Source organism: Apostichopus japonicus, chromosome 19, assembly GCF_037975245.1.
Source record: "Apostichopus japonicus isolate 1M-3 chromosome 19, ASM3797524v1, whole genome shotgun sequence".
In the NCBI taxonomy this organism is placed as follows: Eukaryota; Metazoa; Echinodermata; class Holothuroidea; order Aspidochirotida; family Stichopodidae; genus Apostichopus; species Apostichopus japonicus.
In genome coordinates, this window is record NC_092579.1 from 8,777,983 (window position 1) to 8,792,039 (window position 14,057).

At 36.6% G+C, this 14,057-nt stretch overlaps 1 protein-coding gene across 1 annotated transcript; it reads left to right on the top strand.

The window, feature by feature from the left end:
• Nucleotides 1-587: 587 nt before the first annotated feature.
• On the top strand, nucleotides 588-12,731 carry LOC139960626 (uncharacterized). The gene is made up of 10 exons (XM_071959145.1): nucleotides 588-862; nucleotides 1,417-1,652; nucleotides 1,831-2,106; nucleotides 2,783-3,040; nucleotides 3,344-3,511; nucleotides 3,707-4,021; nucleotides 4,515-4,769; nucleotides 5,243-5,377; nucleotides 6,283-6,408; nucleotides 7,655-12,731. Exons 3-10 carry the CDS (start codon nucleotides 2,037-2,039, stop codon nucleotides 7,732-7,734), a joined length of 1,407 nt encoding a protein of 468 aa, XP_071815246.1. The 5' UTR covers nucleotides 588-862; nucleotides 1,417-1,652; nucleotides 1,831-2,036; the 3' UTR covers nucleotides 7,735-12,731.
• The last annotated feature ends 1,326 nt before the right edge of the window (nucleotides 12,732-14,057 follow it).

The following is a 14,057-nucleotide window of genomic DNA, read 5'->3' on the forward strand; positions in this document are numbered from 1 at the left end:
TCATGACAAGAAGACCTGTAAATTCCTTACCAAATAAGAGCATAATCTGAAAAAGATTGTCTCCATTAAAGGCAAAAACGAGTAGGAAATAGGAATTCACATGTTTAAAGTATCACGTCTTCACAAACCTTAAGCTTCTTTCGAAAAATATTATAATAAGGCTTTAAAAACAAAGCAGCTCTACAAAAGGGCACCCTTTGTCGCATGTGATATAACATATCATAAAATACTGCCATTGATGTGCATAGCCGAATAAATGTTTGTGTTTTCTGATGGCTTTTGTTAAGCAATTATGCATGAGTTTCAATGGTTGTTCTTCAACTAACGGGACCATAATAATTAAAGAAAGGAACAAATGAAGGGCTTACATTAATGACATCTTAACACTTCTTAGTCTCGTTACTCATTCACTTATATCGTACAACACTTTGTCAGAATGTTTAAAACGCCTCGTATTTCGTTGGATTTTTGGTTTTGGTTAAATAATTGTTTAACTTACTCTCCATCAAAGATTGATACTTTAGAGGACAGCGTAATAAAGAACGTTCTAACTTGTTAACGTAACATTTGTCTTTAAACAGTATCGGTGGCGACGGTAAAGATTGTAATGGCCAGCAGTGTTGCTATAATTCCTCTGGTCGTTTGGTTCCTGCGAACGAAACGGGAGCTAGTTTCTCTTACCGCGCTCATCAAGAAGGATGTGAACCCTACAAGAGCGCCGGAAAAGTTCCCTGGCTGTCTCATTTACTAATAGATTTTTTCCCTTATTACCATTGTTGTCTACAAAACAATAAAACGTGTAGTTATTTTAGGGAGCTACGTCCAGCACCAGTTTGCGCTGGTTATGTGGCTCCGACAATTGGTCAGTTTAATTTCCCTTCGTATTTTTTATAGTCACCCCAGCCTGCACAGACATGCATATAACCTCATCTGATTTGTTATGTTTAGCGAATTATTGACTAATAAGTTATATATTAACTGTTTCCTATAGACCTTCCTTTGAATGGTTCCGATATAATTAACATTGAATGTTTCCTATATACCTCACATTAAATGTTTCCTATATACCTCACATTGAATTTTCCCTACATACCTCACATTGAATGTTTCCTATGTACCTTACACTGAATGTTTCCTATATACCTCACATTGAATGTTCCCTATATACCTCACATTAATGTTTCCTATATACCTTACATTGAATGTTCCATATATACCTCACATTGAATGTTTCCTATATACCTCACATTGAATGTTTCCTATATACCTCAAATTGAATGTTTCCTACATACCTTACACTGAATGTTTCCTATATACCTCACATTGAATGTTTCCCATATAACTCACTATGAAGAAATGAAAAGCATTGACGAACTGTATGTATCGACGTATGTTTTGAATCTTGTTTATTTTCAGGGTTGTGTACAGGTGATCCTCATATCCTGACTTTCGACGGCAATATGTACACATTCAATGGTTTGGGAGAATTTCAAATGGTTGAAGTTGGAGATCGTGACGTCGTTCTTCAATCTAGAAATATGTTGGAGTTCGAGCTGGTGGAGGTCTAGACGCCTGGGTGAGAAACAGTCAATCTACAGATCAAGAATGGGACTTCGTTAGCTTTCAAAGCGGCAGTGTAACAGAGTATAATGGTAAAATATCAGTTCATCTCCTTTCAGTTCGTAATCGTAATCGATAATACATTTTAATTAATAAAGATTAAAAATAAATTTGAAATGGTTCTTGATCTATGGAGTTGATATATGCTCAGACATAAAGATACACAATACAGGAATGTACACTGCAAATATTGTCTTCTTTACTGTGCAGGATTAACAATAACCCTTGGTAGAAACGGAATTTTTGAATCAGATAACAGCCTTTGGATCGCCTATGACTTTGGCTTGGGTCTGTTCTTCAACTGGAACACAGGAAGTGAAGGTGTTATTACGGCTGCTTCTACGGGCTTACGACCAAACGGCGCAGAGACAAGAGGGCTGCTCGGCACATGGAACGACAATGATACAGATGATTTTATGGCTAAAAATGGAACAGTCTACGACAAAGATAGTAGTATTGAAGAGTTACATCAGTTTGGTATTTCTTGTAAGTTTAGAAGACAAAAATATATATGAAGACTGATAATTGAATGAACCAACAGGATTTCGTCACCATTCGTTGGTAGCCGGGTTACGTGGAACAAAAATGCGATAAACCTGACAATGAAATCAACAAACCTGTGACAGGGTGAAAAATACCTATCATTGATATGTCTTGACGTTTTCATGAGTGATTCAGACAAGATATGGCATCATTTTAATAGTTGCTACGTGGATTTGCACTACAATCAACACCATATTTTAAACAGTCACTTGAGTTCCTCTTCACATCTAGGCATCGTAATATTTATTTGAGGACATGTTTATATTCGACCAATTGTAAGCAAATTAACTTGACAAATTGTAACGCACAAATATGCTTTTTTGGCGGTGCCTGCAGAGTAAGCTATGTTTAAAATCTGAATATTTTCAAAGAAAATGACCCAAGAAAAACAACTTGCATGGCGAACCAATACTTACGGGCACCACAGTTTCTGTCCGTTTAAACCAAGTTTACATCGATGCATATTATTCTGTGATTTCAAACTTGTGTTCATTCTGGTTCTGAACAGTCACAGGCGCGAAGATTATGTGTGGAGTATTTAACAAAAGAAAAGCTTTTTATCGGGATATCTTTATAATATCATAGCATATATTGTACTTACCTTAATATTTTGTTGCAGGGGAAATAACAATGTCGGAATCGTGTCTTTACTACCGTTCTGGAGAGACACATGAAGGATTTACCGATTTAGGATACACCCCAGATTTTGAACCATCAGATCCAGATGTCTCACCTGAAATGCTTGCAGAAGTCTGCAATGGCGAATCCGCCTGTGAATTTGATTTTCTAGCAACTGGAGACAGTGAATTTGCTGCTATCACCCACACAGCTGTAGAAATGGCCATGGACGTTATTGCAGAAAATGCGGCTGTCGGTGGTATGTAAACGTAGAGCTTAAACGAACATGATCAGAAACATCGATCAACTACTTTGACTGAAAGACAAAATGTTTCTCACACATTCAATGAAAAGAATCACTGATTTTATAAAGTTGTGCAAACTTTTTTTTCTTACTTGAAAACTCGGTTGTGGATATACAGCGACGTGTATTTTTGCCTTTTACTAGATTAAGGTACTGCTGATAACGGTACGTTTTTCCTTTCTCTATGTATTTCATATTGTATGTATTTGTCGGAATTCCATATTAATCATGACTTTTGTTTCCCGTGTCTGGTTACAGTACCTTGTCCGCAACTGCCTGATCCAACAAATGGATTTGGTATCGTCAACGATGCACTTGTAGGGGGTACAGCTACATACATGTGTGACATAGGGTTCGAGCTGTTGGGTAATGCTGTAAGTACGTGCAAGGAGAACTCGCAATGGTCAGGACTTGCGCCAAGATGTGGTGGGTATACTAACGTTATCAAATATTACTGTAAATAAGACTTTGTAAAGGCAGTCTTCTACAATGCTAAAATTTTCTCCGTCCACGTGCTCTGTTAATTTATAGTTGGTTGTATGCACGGAAACTTCCAACTTAACAATAATGCGAAAGCAAATTTGTTCTGTAAACGTTTTGGTATTTTCTTTCAATTGGCAGTCGTGGTTTCTCCGCTAAGCTGCATTGTGCGAAGACCGTTTGTTGGCATCCGTGAGGACGTATCGGTGTTCATCTATGATGTCCAAGGAGTACAAAGTAAACCCGAGGGTCTGCATTTTAACAGAGCAATTGACACAGCTAATGGCAAGGGGCTCCCTCTCTCCAAGGAGAAAGACACCAACTTCGGAAGACTGTTAGAAATGCCGTTGTCAAGGAAAAATGCCGGGAGGAGATTTGGCGTTTTTGCATGTTGGCTCACTTCCAGCGATGGTACAGAATACAGCGTAAGAACAATCGTAACAAACAAGAGAAAAGGTGAGGTTATATTTGATATCATTTTAACAAACTACATCCACAATCAGTAGGTCTGAATAATAAATCGTGTGATGGTAGTGGCAGGTTGCAATGCGAACCCAAGATCAAATGAATAAATGAACATCTATTAGTATAAAATATAAATTTAAAATTCCCGTACTGCCATCATGATAATATATCGGTATGTAACACACATTGCAGAGTCCGACCAAAAAGAGAATTTTAACGGTGGTCTATGTAACAGGGAATATCATCCCACTGACAAACACTGTATGAGTGAAAGTATAGTTCATGATCCCCCCCCCCCCCCCCTCTCTCCAAGTCCTGTAATGTTGAATATCAAAGGGTGCATTTTTACGTTTTCAATTCCTGATAAACTTAGAAATCAGCTTCGTGTTACTGCATCTTTGATCGTGTTTTAAAGATTTTCTAGTTTGTAGTTTCTGCAAGGAATATCATGATCCTTTTTTGTATCCCACCAAAAAACAAAAAGGTCTCATACCCACTGATGAACGTGTAACACGAACGGTCAGCCTTGGTGACAACGTAAAACTAAGTGTAACCAGAACAGCGGGTACGGCTAGGCGAATCAGGTGGTTGATAAACGGACGGAAAATGGCACGGTGGAATGGTATGACACGTGTAATGTTAGCGGAAGTGGAAGTGAAAGACGGAGGACTTTATGAAGTAGTCCAGAGAGGTCGCCGAGTACGAGGATTGCAAACATTTATTCAACTTTATGTGCGAGGTAATAGTAACGTTTCAAATTCTCAAATTTTCACAGCTGCCAAAAATAGGAAAAAAAAAACACTTAACCCGGTGTCCTTTGACGTTCGGTCTCCAGTATATTTCGGCGCACCTCCGTATATGTTGATAAATATGAAATTCAGATGGAAAATGAGATGAACCAATACTTTTTTTAAATAGCATATACTTTCTTGCTGTAATGCATAAATGAATTAATAATTAGGCCCGCAGTTCAACATATGAAAGGGCCCCCAAAACTTGCAACAGAACTACAAGTGAAGATTTTTGGTACCAAAATACTTTCTTACTAATATCAAGTGTTTATAATAAACGTAACCGAATACATTTCAACGTAAATGATAATAACTATGTTTCATAGTGTGAATATTTTAGCGTTTGAATGCTCTAACCGGAACAAAGGCACATCTGTGCGTTCGTCCTTGAAATATTAATCGATGCCATTTCTTTCATCAGCTTGTCCGACTAACCGATACGGTACTACCGATTGCGATCAGGTCTGTCCTACTTGTCAAAATGGCGGCATGTGTGAAGAAGCGACCGGAGAGTGTGTATGTCCACCTGGGTTCACTGACAACACGTGTGAAGAACGTTAGTTTAACGGCTAAAAATTATGCAGTCATGTATTATCATAACGAAAGCTATAAATTAACAAACGTTCTAAGTATTCTGTATTGTATACACCTGTTTTTGTTCGTTGATATTGCTTGAAGGGATGAAGAGACAGAGGTAAGTTGTGACGAATTTAGTGGCATTACCTCCAAGCGCGGATCCAGAGGAGTAGGCGCCGGATCTAGAGGAAGGGGCGCCGGATCCAGAGGAGGGGGCGCCGGATCCAGAGGAGGAGTGGGGCGTTTGTTAGGCAGTATGCTGACTTTAATCAATGATGAAATTAATATTAAACCTTGTGTTTCATTTGAATGCACTGGAACTTAAAAAGGTTAATTCAAGAGTATCAGAATACGTATAAAAGAAGGTATTTATCCCAACAAGTAAAAGCCGCTTCGGTGAGTTCTAAATAAAAGGAAAAAAGATTTTCCAAAAATGACAATGAATCTTGTTTGGCTTATCTGAAGGAAAACTTTTTATGGTCCATTACATAGGTGTCATGTATGTATTAAACTTTTTTTGTCGTAATCCGTGTTCTGTCCTGTGTGATAATACTCAATTATTTCTAGTAGATATTACATTAGGATCTTATAAGCACTAAAGTAACTTGTTGCTCTCCTACCGAGAGTCCTGGTGTTCATAAACATTATCCAGAAGGAACTTACATGAAAGAGACATTATTTTAATAGTGTGAGCTGCATTAAAAGCGTTCAGTTATTTGACATTTTACATATAGACATATATTTTGACATTAGACATATAGTGAGTCAATAGATGGCGTTGCTTTGTTAAAACATGTTCTACTTACACCACAGTGACATAAAACTAAAATAAGGAAACGAAAAAACCTAGAGTATTGGAGATTTTTTTTCTTTCATTTAAAACAGCATACGAGGTTTCTAGATGTTCGACTGACTTTGGTGCACGCAACTGCCGCGGCTTCCTCTTTTGTCTAGCTGGAAAGTTTGGATGTATCTGTGGGCCCGGATATCAAGGCATGGATTGTAAAGATGGTGAGTTTTAATAGCAACGTCTTGCTAAGACTACTGTCCGTTAGTTGGGCTTTTCTTTATTAAAAATTATCAGACGATGATCCCAAAAATGGCCATATAGCAGTATATACACTGTTACATGGTATTACAAAGTGTAATCCTTATTATTATTATTAATGTTCGTTCTTTCCGATTCCGACTTCCTTGTGTTATATTTAACTAGTTAGTCTGCATGTCCTTACAACCCATTGGGACATCCATTGTCCTTGGGCTTGTTAATACATTGATTTTTGCACATATCGCTTGGAAGCTGTGAATTATGTCAAATGGCTGTTAGCCAGCCTCTTAAGTTCCTATATTTAATACAATACAATGAAATCACATCATTATGTAGTCAGTGTTATTGTTAAAAACACAAGTGATGTCAAGTAATATATTCATGACACAGATTTACGGCAAATTAAGAATCCCTTTTGAAACTAAATGTTTTAATGTTCAGTATCTATGCGTGTTGACGAACTATTTAACAGAAGTCGCGGGCTGCGTTACACCAAAAGGCTTTACATTTGATGTTATGTATAAAAAATAAGAGTACTTACAAAAAAAATGATATTTACGTAAACTACGAACAAGAATGTCAAGTGCCGCTATAACGAATGATTGGGTGCTTGTGATGAATCAAATATTTTAACAGGCTGGCGTGTTTAGGAAATATCACGGGCTTAAGGTTCTCCACACTCCAGGCTGAAAACTTGAAGTGTTAATATGAGATATCCGAGCCCGTTTTGAGTTTATGCGTTTCTGGATTGATTACAATGATTATTTGTTGACATGTAGATGTTTTTTTTTTTTGCAAATGCTGAATCTAACATAGTCAAGCTATAGTATTATTGCCTTATGATGGCAGGGGTTTGAGTCTCAACTCTGTTCACATTTTACCTTAAAATTATGGAAAATAAAAGAAAATGGGAGAAAGGAAATGGGTTTCAAGCGTATAAGCTCCGTCTTACAAGCACGATGGTTACGTTATATCTTGGTTAACCTCTTGATTAACGATATCTTGCGCCTGGTAATTGAATAACAAAAGGAAAATCCAGCTGAACGTTACAATATACGTTTGTTATAAAGAAAGGCGGCGTCGCTACAGTATACATATTAATATATTTAGACTTCTTCCTTTCATTGCATAAAATGGGTGTTATTTGCAGATAAGATAATTCCTAATGGGATGTAAATTTATTAACAACCTGTTTTTTTTCTTTCACAGAATGCTCACCAGGTACATACGGAGCAGGCTGCACCCAGCGTTGCAGTAGTCACACTTGTGACCCGAAAACTGGCGAGTGATTACAGAGAGCGAGAGACGAGACTTTTCGTGCCTCTTTTATATTGATTGTGTTTATACTCAGATATTATTACAATGTTTATCTCTTTCATTTTTTTCACAGTGCAGAACATACTTAATTCATATTTCGATCGAAATATTAAATATATTGTCAATATCCAGAAAGAACATAAACTACGTAATAAATTTATCATGCTTCCCAATTTGCATGAATTTGTGGGCCACAGCATGTTCTGGACAGGATTAATTACAAGGATATTTTTTGCTAATTAGGAAAACCGAATGGTGTAATTAAACTAGACCTATTAATTAAATAGAGAGCTGATCAATTATATGCTTGCGAATAGGGGCTGGTCAGAATGAAACAAATTCAATTTTTAAGTACAGTTTAGTATAATAATAGTAAACGCTCCGAATCCCAGAACTGATGCATTGACTCAGCTAAGTGTTGCAATCAGCTATTTTTCGTTTTTAACATAAGTAAACGTTAGTATTGCTCACAGTTATACTTCATACTCAATCTGTATTGATGAAATATAAGATGTAAAGTTGGCAATACACACAGCTGCAGTATTAATCTAACTTACATACTGGTGACTGCGAAGTTACTTTCCTCAACATTCACCTATAGTAGATTGAGGGTAGCAGAAGGTTGCATTAATTACAAATCATTAATTACAAGTCTTACTTGCCCGAATATTTAAACTTTGCCAGAATTTCAAGACGAACTACACGAGCCGCATGAAACATGCATGCTGACGCTGGTTGCGAGTATGATTTTATTGATATTGTCATTTTGTAAGCAGTGGTGTACCCAAAATATTTCGCACCCGGGCGGATCCTTCGTTGCCGCCTCGTGCAGGGTATGCAGTCCTGAATAAGGGTCAAAGATGAGAGGTGTTTACCTCCTTTATGAGAAATTTGTGTTTATTTAAGGTGGCTTGGATGTAAAAAGGTGTTATCTTTGGCAAAACTTTGGGCTGATTATATGTTTTGGATTTCTCACTTTATTTCTATTACATATTTCTCTTTTTCTTGTTTTGAGCTGTGGCATGGCTCCCCCCTTGGCACCTTGGCAGATCTCCCGCTCTGCTTAGTAGGCTACGCCACTGCATTTATAAGGGTGCTTCACATTCGGAGATCTGACTTTCCGTAATATATTTTTCTTAAAATTACTGATAGACCCACCTCTGTGTGGCCGCTGTTATTAATGTTAATGGGGATGGATTTTTTGTAACTACGGGGGAGATTATGGCCAAGTATATTATAGCATGGACAGTCTGGAGAGCCTTTAAACAGTGCTCTTGGAAGAAATTTTACATCGGAAAAGTAAATGTCCTGAGGCTGCCCGAATTTTTCACAAAATTTTGCCGAGTTTTAAGTCTCCTGAAGTTAAGGGTTATAAGGAAGACTGGCATTTTCTTGTTGTCTCGCGACGTTTTTTATTATGTGTTGCAATATTCAGGCAAGAGTCGTTGACAATTCGGGCTAGAATCGGGATCGATTTGGGAAAGAGTCAGGAACATTTCTGCCCCGTTTGCCACTCGTCCCCCCCCCCCCCCCTCCAACGCCTCGTACGCTTATCTATATTAAGACCGTCGAATCTTGGCGAGCGCTAGCAGCTTAATGGGTGATAGCCATACATTTTTTTGCTATTTTCTGTAGTCTAAAATTTCCCAGTCAGTTTTATGTGTTACTATGTAAATATTCATTACGTGCTAGAAATTGTTGTAGGTTTTTTTTTATGTAATTGATATATTTGCATTCAAACAGAATAGCTGTTTGAATGGACTAATTTTAACATGTTAATTTAGATTATCTTCAACAGGTTACGGTATTGGAGTTTACAGGGAATATATATAACATTATAGTTTCGGTCAGTGGAATAGAAAAGGAAGCTGGCTGTTGTGGAAAAGTTATCAAGTCATTAAATATCCGGAAAGGGTTTGAATAAATGTTAAACAATTTACATTAGACTCGTTCGTTTCTTTTATTGATTTACTGTTGTCAGTACTGCATACAAGGTTTTTGTTTCTTTAAGGTCACATCGCATTTGTATCGTATTGTTTGAGAATGATAAAGCTCTTTATATACAATCGTACTTACTCACTTACACTTACACACTGATTTCGATAGTGCAATATTCTGAAAAAAGTCAATTATGAAAACGGTGGATATACCTAAGATTTGCATTTCCAAGATATGTCTTATTGCGATAACTCATACACACAATTATAACACAATTACGACACATAATTATGAGATCTTCACATTTTAAACCTCGTTGTTTAAATATTTTGCGTTATTGGGAAAGAATCTCGTATATTTTTGAAGTTGACTGAAAACAAAACCCCGTTAACTTCGATTAATGTGAAATGAAGGAGTCTGCTCTTTCATTTGCATTGGAAAGTGTCATAAACGTGGGGTATTGTAATTATTTGATAATTATAATTATTTGGTGTGTAATTATCCAGATAACAGTGTGACTGTGTGCATCAGAACAAAAGTTTATTGTTTCTTCTGCAGTTTTCATTGTATATGTATACTTTAGATGTCCATTAGCATATGGGTTGCACATTTGTACAGGACTACCTTTTTTGGAAAAGTGGCATCATCACTGCTGTGAGTTTTCTGGGAGCAACTCCAATCAGGAGTTCTCCAAAGGATTTGTTTGAAAAGTACCTTTCCTGATTGGGTACTGTATCCTCCCTCCAATTTGGCCCCTCCCTCTAAATAGACAAAGAAATTGCTAGGAAGGCCATGTGGCTGCAGAGAACCTTTACCCTCCAAACCATTAGGATGTAGATTGAGCGAGATTGTTTGGATCCCAAGTTAAAAGTTTGAAAATGGATAAGAGTGTTAACCAATTGGTATATAATCTTGAGAATCTGAATCTGCTCTTTCGGAATTCCATTTAAAGTGCAGAAGACTGATATATCCGCATAAGATCAGTTCATTGCTAATATTGGACTGTCCCTGAACTGACCTACCCATGCAGTGGATTCTCCACAGAAGCCTTGCTCTCGGCTACAACAGGAACCCTTCAACACTATTTTTACTATATTAACGCTGTGGTCGTCACATTGGTAAATTTATTATTGTTCTAATTGGAAGATTTGGTTGTCTCTATGGAACTTTTTACATTTTCCATTTGTTTCCATCAAGTTTGTAACTTTGGAGGATAACTAGCCTTGGTTTCTACCCTAGGGTGACAGTTCCTGCAGAACAACTAATCTCATTTGGGTCAACCGTGGACTTTAATTTATTTTTCCCTACGTGCTTTCATATTGTGTAAGAATGGGTGTTTGTGTGTGCGAATGGGAAGTAACAACCAACAAAACTATAACTTAAATAATTCCTTTCTTTTACATTAAAACTGGGCCCAACAGTTTCAATCCCCTCCTACCAATGTTCATATCACTATTTAATATTCATATTCTATACTTTACATATTTGACCTTTCAGAAGTATATGAGACTGGTCTGTTTGTATTGAATCTATAGTGCTCGAATACAATTTTCTGTATATATGGTGTACTTAGCTAGCTAAACACTGTTTCTTTGTGTTCTTTTTTAAGTGTTTTCTGCCTAAATACTGACTTGACACCTCCAGTCGAAATCAAGGTGAAGCATTCCTTACACGTTGAAAAGGTGTTATTGAAAAACTTATTGCCGAGTAACAATTTTTTCCTGATTTTGGTTTTCTTTTCACTACATTTGTACACAGAGACTCAGATATTGCTCGTTGTTTTATTGATCTAACGTTGAGGTGACTTCTCAAGCGTGTCAGCAAGTTTAGCACAAAAAAATGACTCTGTCACGACAGTGTATTATACGTCATCGTCGTCTACTTAATATTGCAATAACTTATAGAATGTACTTGAAATGGTGTTATTCAAAACATATTATTAGATGACTTTTTCACTTTCACTGCAATTGTTAAAAAACAACTCAGATATTTCTCATTGTTTCTTCATACATTGTTTTCTGTTCCTATATTCCTTAACAAAAGCAATTGGTAATTGATTAACTACGTCGAATATGATTTAATGGCGATCACAACTTATAAACGTATACGGAAGTACATAGAGCACAACTGTGATCAACAATCTGTCTTGATTAGTAAGACAGAAAATTGCAGTAATATATAAATTCATCTTTATATATACAATTCCCAGGTAGTGTGAAGCATTTGTTTATATCTCATCAATAATACCGGCTAACGTGATAATGAAACAGAAGAACCCAGTTCACAATAACTGCTTTAGGTGACTGTTAATAATTAGTTGACGAGACAAATCTCAAGTCTCAAACCTCAAGGCTATGTTGACAAATTCACAAACAGCGATGAAGATTCATAGAAAAATCTCGGATATTCGCTTTTCTTTCTATTGTTTCTTTTTTCCTTTGGTAGGTTGCTTAACAAAACTCTGTTCAGGAGTTCTGATAATCTGATGACAATGTAACGGGACTTCTATTGCATGCAATAACTGTATCCCCTTGAAAAATTTCTCAAATACTTTATTGAACGAGAATTGCTGGAATAAAATTACTGGGAATCTATCCTCACGCTAAATCTAAGTCATGATAAGTTCTCTGAGTCCTTCTTGATCTTAATCTCGGTACGACCGTAACCAGTGTTGATAATAGTTTGAACAAGATTAAAATCTTCCTTTGCCGCATCCTTCAAAGGTACTTTGTGGAGGAGTGATATCCCTTAATTTCAGTTTCAATAAATTACGTCAATAACGGAAGATTCATTGCGGGGAATGGTGAAACTTGCAACCCTGGATCTGAGTAATAATTACATTTCTGTGTTATCCTCTGAGCCATTCTCATTATTGATTGTTCGGTTAAGAGAAATAAATGATTATTTAGTTGATATTGGTTTTTCTTTCTGAAAATTTGGTGAAGAAAAATAACATCCACTTTAAACATGTTCTTATTACTTATAGCAGTGGTACTCAACAAAGAAAGACTTTTGTTGCTATGCTCGCCAAGATGAAGTATATGAAAGACATGTTGAGTGTGACAAAAGTCAAACCATATATATATATATATATATATATATATATATATATATATATATATATATATATATATATATATATATATATATATATATATATATATATATATATATATATATATATATATATATATATATATATATATATATTTATATATATATATATATATATATATATATATATATATATATATATATATATATATATATATACACAAACCCCTGCCTCGTTACTTCCGGGCACTATTCGAAAAGAGAAGGCGAGATTCGCCGGTGTCCTTCCACGCACAAAAACTTGGAACCTCAATAATTTCCGACTAAGGATTTCCTTAGTCTGCTGAAGCACCTTCGGGTGGAAGCGTAATACGAGGTGTATCATATCATATCATTCGCTGTTCGGCTGTTGGTGTATTCTCTTTTGCGTCCGTTCTTTTGTTGGGTTTTTTGCCTTCCTTCGGTGCTCGCTCTTTGTGTGGTTTTGTGTGGTTCCCTTGACGGTGTTTGGTGGTTGGACTGGACTTGTTCATGTAGAACTTGTTTTCGTGGCGGCACTTCGATATGAGCTCTGGGCGTTTGTTCAGGAGGGTCCGTTTGTCTGCGTTAATAATGATAAGTTTTTAAGTGAGACAGAGGTTGCACCGCTTCGACTCGTTGTTGTAGGCTTTGGCTCTGCTGGCGATCGACCAATTGATAGTGAATGGCTGGTTGTTCTGTTTCAGCTGCCAGATGTGCTTCGAGAGTTCCGTTGCGTTTTGGTGTTTTTCGTGGTTGAGCGACATCTTGTGGTTACCGTATCTGAGCTTGAAAGGGGGTTCCGTTAGGCCTATGTATGTCTTGCAGTTGTCGGTGGTTTTCACTTCGGCCTTGTATATGATGTTTGATGCCTGGCAGTTTCCATTTAGTGGGCATGTGTCCTATTATTCGGCAGTTGCAAGCTTCCTTTTCTTTCGATATTTACAATGTTATAGTCTACTTTCGCTTTACATAATAGGCTGATATTGTTCATCTCAATTTTAAACCGTGGGAATGAACGGACACTAAATCAAGTTAACAGAAGATAGTACTTTTCTTTTCACTTCATGTATTATAAGTAACAAAGGAAAGTTCGAGCCAATAGTTCTAGCACACGATAGTTGATGATATATACTTTTGCTTTTAATTGACATCATCCAGCCGAATAAAATATGCCTCCGATGTTCGCTCTTTCTTTTCTTTTATTAAATTTCTTTCTTATCTTTTTGTTGTTAACAAAGGATTTGAAACAACTGAATAGCAACAAATTAATCGTTTTCAAAAG